General features: G+C 32.0%; 1 protein-coding gene and 1 long non-coding RNA gene across 2 annotated transcripts; one reads left to right on the forward strand and one right to left on the reverse strand.

The window, feature by feature from the left end:
* Positions 1 to 1906: 1906 nt before the first annotated feature.
* On the reverse strand, positions 1907 to 5560 carry LOC111998577 (protochlorophyllide reductase). Its single transcript, XM_024030666.2, has 5 exons — positions 5461 to 5560; positions 5225 to 5323; positions 3216 to 3750; positions 2401 to 2759; positions 1907 to 2266 (listed from the first exon to the last, which is right to left on the reverse strand). Exons 1-5 carry the CDS (start codon positions 5509 to 5511, stop codon positions 2111 to 2113), a joined length of 1200 nt encoding a protein of 399 aa, XP_023886434.2. The 5' UTR covers positions 5512 to 5560; the 3' UTR covers positions 1907 to 2110.
* On the forward strand, positions 2171 to 3997 carry LOC136067042 (uncharacterized). The gene is made up of 2 exons (XR_010628562.1): positions 2171 to 2279; positions 2421 to 3997. It is a non-coding gene; the product is annotated as an uncharacterized LOC136067042 (long non-coding RNA).
* Positions 5561 to 10938: the final 5378 nt, after the last annotated feature.

The raw sequence follows: 10938 nt of genomic DNA on the forward strand, positions 1-10938 counted from the left end.
GGGGGGGGGGGGGGGGGGGGGGGGGGGGGGGGGGGGGGGGGGGGGGGGGGGGGGGGGGGGGGGGGGGGGGGGGGGGGGGGGGGGGGGGGGGGGGGGGGGGGGGGGGGGGGGGGGGGGGGGGGGGGGGGGGGGGGGGGGGTGGGGGGGGGAGGGGGGGGGGGGGGGGGGGGAATTAAAGGGGTCTTACAGTGACATTATCAAAGTTTATGGACTAAATTGGTGAAAGATAAAATTAAGGGGGTATATTTGCTGCAGCACAAAATTTTATGTACCAAATTGGCTAAAATATAAGTTCAGGGGGGTATAAATGCAACTACTGCAAAGTTTATGGGGGTGTCAGGGCATTTTTCCCTGTTATGTGACTTAGTGTATTATGCTCTGTTGTTATTGCTCTTCTCCCTTGTTTTGTTCGTAAAATCTGATCATAATAGCATATAGGTGTGGTGAGTTTATACAATACTTGCCCCATTGGTTTCCCTGTCTATGATAGTAATGAGTAGTTTAAATTTCCCATCCATTGAACAATAATCACTTCTTTTAGTCAATCAAATTCACCTATAACCTAATAAATTGTTTGAAATCATCAGTTTTGATGGTTGCTAATTTTCTGCACCTGGTTCACTTTCTTGAAGTAATTAATTTTAGAAGGATAATTCAGTTTTATATACACACACATATGGTTACTTAGTTTCACCTTTTTTTTCCCCTGTTGTATTGGGTGCTTCTTGAATTTTTAGGTATTGGTTTCAATACACAGGTTTTTTTAGTGCATCACTTGATTTATTCTTTATTCTATGGCCTTCTTCATTAGCTGGATATTCCACATCCAAATTGAAGGTAAGATTAGAATCTCATGATAATTGCTTTATGATTGCTTGCTCACTCCGTAAATTTGATTCAATTTTCATCCTACACTAATTTGCTCTCTCTCTCTCTCTCTCTCTTTTGTCCTTGTCTAGGGTTCATTGGCTACATCCTCTACTTCAAGGAAGGAACAAAAGGTTGATGTTAACCCAGCCGATTCTACATATTCTGCAGAATGGGATAACCATGGATGGTTTTACATGTTAGTGAGAGTTGCACTCTTCCTTTGGGTATGGAATTAATCCTTTATTTAAGGTCTATTTGTTATTTGTTTTGACTATTAGGTATTTTTAAGTATTTCTAAAATGTAGGTCTTGATGGGAATTTTCACTTCTTTGAAGGTTTCTCTGCTTAATCTAATAAAAATCTCTTAAGCTCAGGCAAGAAAAAGTGATATAATAGATGGAGAGGTCTGTTGAGATTTTGGTACATATTTAACTTGTTTTGTATCAGTCAGGTCCTAGATTGTAGTTCATTGTGCTGGTGCCACACTCGGCCAGCTTTTTGGGTCATTGTTTGTCACTGGAATGGCTTAGTTGGGGCTATGCAAGATTGCTTGTTCAGTTCCTTATTGATAGGACCTTGTCCTAATATGAGGTAGACCATCGATGCTTTAATTGTCCAGGTTATCATCCTGCAACTATTACTATGCTTCTGCTCACCAAAAGAGAGAGAAAATAAAAATCACTATCCTTCCTCTCTTGCTCTCTAGAAAAATGTGGTAGATTGTGTGCTGTGTCTGAATAATTGTCCAGGTTATAATCCCTCAACTATTACTTTGCTTCCACTCAACAAAAAAAACAAGGGGAAAAAAATCACTATCTTTTCTTATTTCAGCAATATGTGGTACCCAGATGTTTGGATTTGTGTACTTCAGACTTAGGTTTGGCTATTTATGCATCGGGAGGCAATTGCTTCTCAAGCTTTGGCTGTTCAAGGCCACTCAATGCATGCCTCGCATGCCAATCAAAGTAAAAATCTGTCCTGAGAAATGGTGTATTTAAAAAAAGTAACAGAATTTTAGTCTCAGTTTTGGACCATATTGAGGTTTATATTGCTGGTTTTAAAATTTTGAGCTCCATATAGTTACTTATCTTCTTGCATAGTTGAAGAGTATATAAAGGGGAGAACTTTTACCATCTTATGCAACTAAAACTTTCTACAAGGGTAAAACATTTCCCGGGTATTTCCAAATTAGAGACAAAGGCACATTGTTTAGGAAATTTTTTTTTGTTTTGATGCTTATTTATGCCAATCCAACTAGCTTCTCACTAATCTCCCAAACTTTTCGTGCTTTCTCAGCATCACTGGCTTCTTTGGAGAGCTGGTTTTCAAATGAAGCCGAATTCTTGTTCCAACTCCAGTAAACACCTGATTTTGTCAGGCTTGGATCACTTACAACCTGAATGACCAAGGTTTCATTTAGTTTATGTTCAACATAGAACTTCATTTTTCACACACATACAAGTAAATAGATATTTATGTATGCATATGTATTTATGCATTCATTCTTGCATTTTATAGAATTCAACTGACCTGTGCAAGTCTTTCCCCAGCTTCCTCTTCAGAAACATAGCCTTTAGTGATGTACTTCTGGAAGGGTGGAAATAGAAGCCTGAACAAGGGTATGTGCTCCCTAAACAAGCCTGTTGTAGCAATGCAACCAGGGTAGAGAGAAGCAAAGGTAATTCCTGTCTCTTCATGGTAGCGCCTGTGGAATTCTTGCATGGTGAGCATGTTGCATACTTTGCTGTCTTTGTAGGCCTTGGCACCATCGAAATCTCCTCCATCTATCATGGGTGATCCGTTTAGCCCATTCAACCCTCCTGAAAGACCTCTCAGGTCCCCAAGGTTTGCCTTTGGTGGTACATTCCCAGCCAAGGTGTTTGTATTACCTAGAATCAAATTCATTGCAAAACCACATTTATAATATGTATCTTGTCATTGTAACAATTAATTCTAGATTGCTTTTATCATACATGTAGACTATTATGGGCCTTCTTTTTTAAGGTACACTTCTTATATAATCAGTTATATTTCATTAGTTAACTTGTCACTTAAGGATGCTGCAAGTTATATCCTTTGCCAATACACACACACACACACTCACACACTGACAATGCCACAAAAGGTAATGCTTTCTGCATATGCTGCTTCTTCTTCTTCTTTTTTCAGGAACCTTTTTCAATCTTTAAAAAATTTTTTCCAGATTTTGATATTAAGACTACCTAAGAAGCTTCTAAATACTCTCCCATTTATAACATGTAGGTCCACAATTGGTTACCGAGGTTTGATTGAGAAATGCTGAAGGGAACATATTTGGAATTCGAATTGTGGTGGGACGTTAGTACCTGTGATGGAACCAACAATGATGACACGCTTGGAAGTGAAATCTGATTGCTTCATGTCATCAAGCAGTAACCGAGAGAGGAGGAAGTGGCCTAGATGGTTTGTCCCAACACTCAGTTCAAACCCCTCGGCTGTGAAAGATGGCTCCTTAGCTGTGGGTAAGTAGACAGCAGCATTGCAAACGAGCACATCAAGTGGCCTACCCAATCGATGGAAATTCTCTACAAATTGCCGGACACTGTCCAGGGAGGCAAGATCAAGATGCATAACTGTATAGTTCTCTTTGGCAATGCCAGCTGCTTTAGCTGCTCTCTCAGCCTTGAGGAAATTCCTACATGCCATAATTATATGCCATTTCCCTGTATCAGCTAAAGCCTTGGCTGTGGCCAGTCCTAACCCAGAGGAGGCTCCAGTAATTATGACATTGCCCTTTCTCAAGGTTTTCTTTGCTTCTGGTGCTGCCTGGCCAATTGTTGGACTTGTAGTTGCTGTTTGGGCTCTAATGGTTCCAACAAGTTGTTTCCTTTTTCCAACTTTCTGCAAATGGAGCCAATTGATTATTCAATACGAACTACATCTTGAAAATGTTGAGAATTCATCTGTTTAAATCAGGAGCACCTAGGAAATCACATATTTCCTTTGACCAGAAGTTCATCTTATTATGTACTGCACAGCATTTGTGTATCTTGTAATTAGCATTTTGAAACGGGTATATTCTTCAATGCACAATGTCATTATTTGGAATTTATGAAGTCATTTTAGCTTTTAGGAAGTGGCATTAAAATCATCCAGACAAAGTGTTTATTTGCCATTAGCCTTTTTGTTTAGTAGCTTATTTACTTAGGGTTCATTTGAGATCTGCTTATTTTACTGAAATTGAAAACTTTTTGTTGAAAGTACTGTAGATAAAGATAAAAATTAGTTGAAATAGTATAGTGACATCCATAAATAGTACTAAAAAGTATATTTCTTTTGACCAGAAGTTCATCTTATTATGTACTGCACAACATTTGTGTATCTTGTAATTAGCATTTTGAAACAAGTATATTCTGCAATGCACAATGTCATTATTTGGATTTTATGAAGTCATTTTAGCTTTTAGGAAGTGGCATTAAGATCATCCAGGCAAAGTGTTTATTTGCCATTAGCCTTTTTGTTTAGTAGCTTATTTACTTAGGTTTCATTTGGGATCTGTTTATTTTACTGAAATTGAAATTTTTTTACTAAAAGTACTTTAGATAAAAATAAAAATTAGTTAAAATAGTACAGTGAGATTCATAAATAGTGAGATTCATAAATAGTATTAAAAAGTGTAGTAAAATTCATAAATAATAGTAAAAAAAGCTAAATAGTAAAATAAGTTGGCAAATTTGACTTTTCAACCAATTTTCAACCACATCAGTGGGTCCCATATATTGTTTACAGGACTCACAAATTTCAATTTTTAGCAATTTTTTCATTAAAAATGGGTCTCATAGCACTATTTACATGTTTAAAAATTATTTTGCTACAGTGTTTTCAGTCAAATGGACTCCTAATACAACTTTTGTAAGTATCACTTTTTTTCTTTATTACTAACTACATTTTATAACTTTAAGTAAAAGGTAATCAGTGTACAACTTCGAATTCAAACCTATGTTATTCATACACAATCCCCACTTTTTGATGCCATACTTGGAGATTAGTGAAAATGAAAAAACTTATAATAGTTTAGAACTTTAGATAGTCATTTAAAATGAGAAGAAAATCATTTTATGAAATCTACAGTTCTTGTCATCTTTGTTGTCTTTTTAATAAGTTTTTATTTAAATTCAATCTAAGAATTGTTTCTGTCTAACATTTTTCAGCAAGAATTGTTTCAGCCTAACATTTTTCATTATCTGAAACAAGGGAATAGCTTGAATTCCCATGGTTCAACAATAAGAATTAGACAGCCATTTTCAGCTTAATCTTAGAAGTGCAACAGGAAAAGAAGGTATGAAAATTTTAGGAAGAGTGATGAATTTAGCACCTGCTTCCTTATCAGAGGACACTTGATTTCGGCTTTGAGGGGGTCTGAGACTGAAACTCCAAATAGACCTGTCTCCTTGAGAGAAACATTAGACTTCACCTGTTATGGAAGAGAACAAGAAAATCTCATTGCATGAAACATGAATTAAAAGTAGAAGAAAACAAGGCAAGACCCAAAAGCTATAAAATAGTACCCACAAGATTTGCCAAAAAGTAAGGCAAAACAGAAGAGTGTACCTCTTTGTGGATGGAGATAGCAGGAGCTGAAAGTGCTGCTTGCAGAGCCATGAGACACTAGAATTGTTAAAACAATGTAATTTGCTAACTGGAACTTAAACGTTGTAAGAGGAACATTTATTTCTCTCTCTTTCCTGTTAGGAGAGATAAGGTGGTAAGGGTGTTGCTGACTAACCTGCCACGTGGACTTATATCAACCTATCATGTGTTTGAGATTTGGATTCTCTTCAAAACGTTTAGCTTGGGTTTTGTATGCAGAGCCATGAGACACTAGAATTGTTAAAACAATGTAATTTGCTAACTGGAACTTAAATGCTGTAAGAGGAACATTTATTTCTCTCTCTTTCCTGTTAGGAGAGATAAGGTGGTAAGGGTGTTGCTGACTAACCTGCCACGTGGACTTATATCAACCTATCATGTGTTTGAGATTTGGATTCTCTTCAAAACGTTTAGCTTGGGTTTTGTGCAATTTGGTGGGTGATTTTTGGGTTATCCGGAGCCTTCTAGCAAAAACCTATGGGCTGGCCCTCCAAGTATTGTCATAGAAGAGAGTAAATAATAATTATTTTGTATAAAAAAAGAATCAATTAAAATAACCAAGGAAATTTGATTTTAATGAAATAGAATTTAAAATAAATAATCTCACATTCCCATAATTTTTTTTTGACATGATTCTTTTTATGTTAAAAGAAATAGAAAAAAAAAAATTCGCAAGATGATGTGAATCTTAATGCATAGTAATTACTATATATTTTTTTTCCTTAGAAAAAGGAAAAAATAAATAGAAAAAAAAAAAAGAAAACGTTTGGTCCAACAATTCTTATGTCCTTAAGAAAAAGAGAAGAGAAGAGAAGAATTAGGCTATGTTTGGTAAAAAATTTTGTTTTCTATTTTCAAAAACTTGTTTTTGGGAATATGAAGAAAACCAATTTTTAGGTATTTTTTGAAATAAAAAACATGTTTGGTTAGTTGAAATTTAAAAGCTAGTTTTTTTTTTTAAAAAAAAATACTAAAATAAGTTGTTACTAGGATTTGAACTCTAATGCTAACTCATTAAATGAGACAGATTCATTAAATTAAATATATGTTTTCATTAAATTAAATGCATTGAAATTATGTGCTTCACTTATCCAAAAAAAAAAAAAAAACTGAAATTATGTGCTCCATTTCTAGATTGGCCTTCTGATAGCACCTTTTGCTGTAAAGATGCAAATGTGTTTCACTTATCCATAAGTCATGTAAACGAATGAATAAGACTTAAGCTCTAATAAATAAATAAAAGAAAAAGAATAAGACTTAAGAAATATTGTTTAAGTGTGTGTTTGGGTGAGGGTGAAAAATGAAAATTATTTCACTATTTAGCTTATTTTTTCTATTATATATCATATATGGGCTCCACTGTACTTTTTTGCATTATTCATGAGCCCACTGTATTATTTTAACTAACTTTTACCTTTATTTACAATTCTTTTAGTAATAATTTTTCAGTTTTACATATATATACACTTAGATTAGGTTAGAGTAGAATTCTATCTTGTATATATATATAAAAAAGTAATAATTTTTTAGTTTCAGTAAAATAAGCGGTATCTAAACATACTCTAAATGTAAATTTTTTAATAAAATATTTCTTTACTAGTTGCTGCAAGGTAATATTTATATATGATTTCTCTTTTTTCGGGCCATGGACAAGGTTGCAATCTCCATGAAACAGGATGTTGTCTCCACATAAAATATTGTTATGTGGTGGTGTTTATGCATTTTAAATTGATAAGGTATCTGTATATTTAGATCATTGTTATCATATGATAGAAATTAGTATGTAATAGTTTTGGGATGCAATTTCCATGAAACGCAATGTTAACGTTGTTATGTGGTGGTGTTTATGCATTTTAAATTGATATTGTCTTGAGAATGTATCTATTTGTTTAGATCATTGGGAAGCTAATCCGATGGTGGAGGCGATGTTTGTGTGTAGAAGCTAAATAAATTATTAAAATGTTATAATTAGATTATTAAAATTTTCATTGTTAATTATGTAAGATTTTCTAAAATTAATACATTATTTATTTATAATATTAAAGTTGCTTCAGAAGTATTAAATAATATATTTCATGTAGGACCATGCGATAAGTATTTTCATAAAAAAATTTATTATATATTTTTGTAAGTTAATGGAAGAGTGGAAGATAACTAAGAAAGAAATGGGAAAAAAAAATTGTCATTTTTGTGATGCTATTATTTTCAAGGTTTAAATGAAATTAGGCTACCTATGTGCTATGAAATCGACTTTTTAAGATCTTTGTAGTACATAAAATAATGCACTTGACCCTTGCGTTAATTAGTTTTATGTTATTTTCGTTAGACAATTACATGACCATGTCTGCGTCACGAGAGTCAAAATACATTCACACTAATTGATATTCCCACTTAATACATATCTCCGAGTGGTCATTTCGTCCAATAAAAGTGATGATGATGAAAATCTAATAAAAGGGTTAATTGCATCATTTTAAATACTACAATGATTTAAAAGTTTTTTTTTTTGGTAGTATAGGAGATATGTTTGATAATGACCCATATCACGTGGGGTATCTTTGCATTTAAGATTTAACCCTATTTTCAATAAGTATTGTGATGTTATCATTATTAATTCAAATGATAAACCCTAAAACTAGTTTAGGAAGTGCTTATGTAATATTCTTATTCTAGAATTAATGTAATATTCTTATATTTTTAAAATTATAACAATTCTAGATTTTCTTTAAATTGATTATAATAAGTTTGACAGGAAAAAAGAAAGAAATGAAATCTGACGCTATAAAAAAAGAAATAAGAGATATTAAAAATAATGAGTGAGGGTAAATTTTTTTAAAAAAATAATCCTGTTTATCATAAGAAACAAAAAATTTTGAAAGAAAAAAAAACTNAAAAAATTTTGAAAGAAAAAAAAAACTTTTTTTTTATAATTAAAAGTATAAAGCACATATAAATTTTTTTTTTCCAAATTATTATTTTATAAATATACTTTCATTTTACTAACTTTTACTACTCTAATTGTAGTTTGATATACGTGTGAGTGAAATTTGTTGGTTTGATACGTATGTGATTTAAAAATTATTGAACAAAATATAAAACATAATTTTTATATTTTATAAAATAATGAAAAATAAATTAGTGACAAGAAGGAGTACACATACACTTGGAGCAACCATATCATGTAAAACATATACTTTATTTTGTGGTATCACAAATTATAATATGATGTGATTTAGATATGAGCTTATATAATTATATTTTATTATAAATGGCTTTTGTGACAATAATTTGATAATTGATTATCATATAAAGTCACAATTTTCATATACCATCCTTAAGGCCTTATAGTTTCACATAAAAGATTTTGTGTGTGTGTGTGTGTTTAGATAAGTTTTAGTCACAACAAATGTAAAATTTTATTATTTTTAGTTAGTAGAGACTTTTTTTAGATAGGTAGATTTTTGGTAGATAGGAAGATGGTGGGAGGGGGTGTTACCACTTACCACAATAGACATGGAACATAGACATGGAGCATAAAAAAAAGAAGAATATGTCATCAGAATCATTTATAAAATGCTATAAATTATGGGGGACGGTAGTACAAAAACGCATAAATACACACTATTTATTTATATATAAAATTTCATAATTACAATAAGGGAGAAGGGAATTGAAACTTTTTTGAGAGTTGCAATCTATAACGTCTATTCTCGATGATAGCTTATTATTAACATACTAAAACATCAATCGGTTTTTGGTGTAGGCGAGATTGAATCCTGAATTTCTTATTTAACTATTAGAAATTTTACCAGTTGAGCTAATTAGAACTCATCAAATTTCTTTATTAGAAACACTAAAAGGTACCAATAAATTGAGTTACAAGGCTCTTGGTGATACAAACATATAAATAGATATGAATGAATGAATTATATCTCTATTTATGGTGTATCGAATAAAAATAATACATGCATTCAAGTATTTAGAAATCAAATTTGAGTATCAACAAAGAAATGAAGCCAAAATAAATCAAAATTTTTTTTAGAAACAAATTAAATCAATATATATTAACAAAGCATCCATAAAATTTCTCTCAAAAAAAAAAAAAAACTCTCAAAAAGACTAGAAAAATATGACACAATAGAGTGAAAGAGATAGTGGTCGAACTTAGAACCTCATAGTATGTTAAATTACTAATTGTCCCAAAACTTTAAACTATTAGAATTTGATAAATTTAATCATGGAATCACATCATTCTAACAACTAAAGTTGCTCTACACAGATATCAAACCTAGGATCGTTTGGCAACTCCCGCAGCTCCTCAAAGTCACTGAGCTGCCCCTAAGACGAGAATTTCATTCCTATGTTATCATAGCACTTCTCTATACCAGTAGAAAACGCTTAACGACAACCATATGACACAAAGAAAGCTTTCATGCCATAGAGTTTAGGAATATATTGATGCAACAACGTACCAGCTTTACTTTTTGTCATATTTCCTAGTACTTGGATTTGCCTGCATGGATCTTTCTTCGCCGTCCCTATAATAAGAAATCATACGTTAGGTAGATAAGATCTTGAGAAGCCTCTAATTTTTTTTTTTTAATCTACTAAAAGTGATTATCATTTTGAATAAGAGTAATTTTGAGAATCATTACGTGATAGCGGAAAAATTATTTTACCTTTATAGTAGTATAGATATATAATCATACAAATAACGAGTAACAAAACAAACTAATAAGAATCTTGTAACTTAGCCTACTCTTCTTATTGAGATGGTAAAATTTAGGCATTGGATGATCATCAATCACTGCCATTAGTACCTCCAAAACAATTTGATAATATTTAAGAGTTTTCTTATAATCCAAATACCTCCAAAGCAATCTAATAGTATCTAGGAGTTTTCATGTATTCCAAATATAATAACATAGTTATCTGTTATCTTATAAACAAACTTTTATCTGTATATGTAGTTTGATTATATATAAAAATAAAAGTAGCCGCTCTTAAAATATTTTTGTCTTATAGGTCATAAGCCAAGTTTCTTTTTGTATAATGTTTTCCCTTTTCTTTATTAATATACTAATATTATGCCCGTGTGATGCACGGCTTAATTAAAAAAATATATGTATAAAATTAAAACAATAATAATAATTAGTAAGCCACATGATAAAAACCCATTAATATTATGACATATATACATATATAAAGTTACTTTTGTATAAACATAGTTTGTAATATATAAATTTTACATATTAAAACATCAAATAATGATATATAATCAGAACAATCAAAATAAATGTTACTTAAAACTCTTGCTAATCTAATTTTAAGTGAAGTAGAGTTCTAAATTTCTCATAACTTAGAAAAAATATATATTTATTTATAGTAAATGCTTGATTAAAGAGTTTGATTTACGATAACCTTACGTGTGAAGGGAAG

The sequence above is a fragment of the Quercus suber genome, unplaced genomic scaffold, assembly GCF_002906115.3.
Source record: "Quercus suber isolate HL8 unplaced genomic scaffold, Cork oak 2.0 scaffold_56, whole genome shotgun sequence".
NCBI classification, from domain to species: domain Eukaryota; kingdom Viridiplantae; phylum Streptophyta; class Magnoliopsida; order Fagales; family Fagaceae; genus Quercus; species Quercus suber.

Bases quoted from the DNA above. Each gene is read 5' to 3' on its own strand.
- LOC111998577 (XM_024030666.2), bottom strand. From the start codon at position 5,511: ATGGCTCTGCAAGCAGCACTTTCAGCTCCTGCTATCTCCATCCACAAA. The intron at 3,751-5,224 runs GTGCTAAATTCA...CTCCATTTGCAG, and splicing joins GTCCTCTGATAAGGAAGCAG to AAAGTTGGAAAAAGGAAACA. The intron at 2,760-3,215 runs GTACTAACGTCC...ATTTGATTCTAG, and splicing joins CATTGTTGGTTCCATCACAG to GTAATACAAACACCTTGGCT.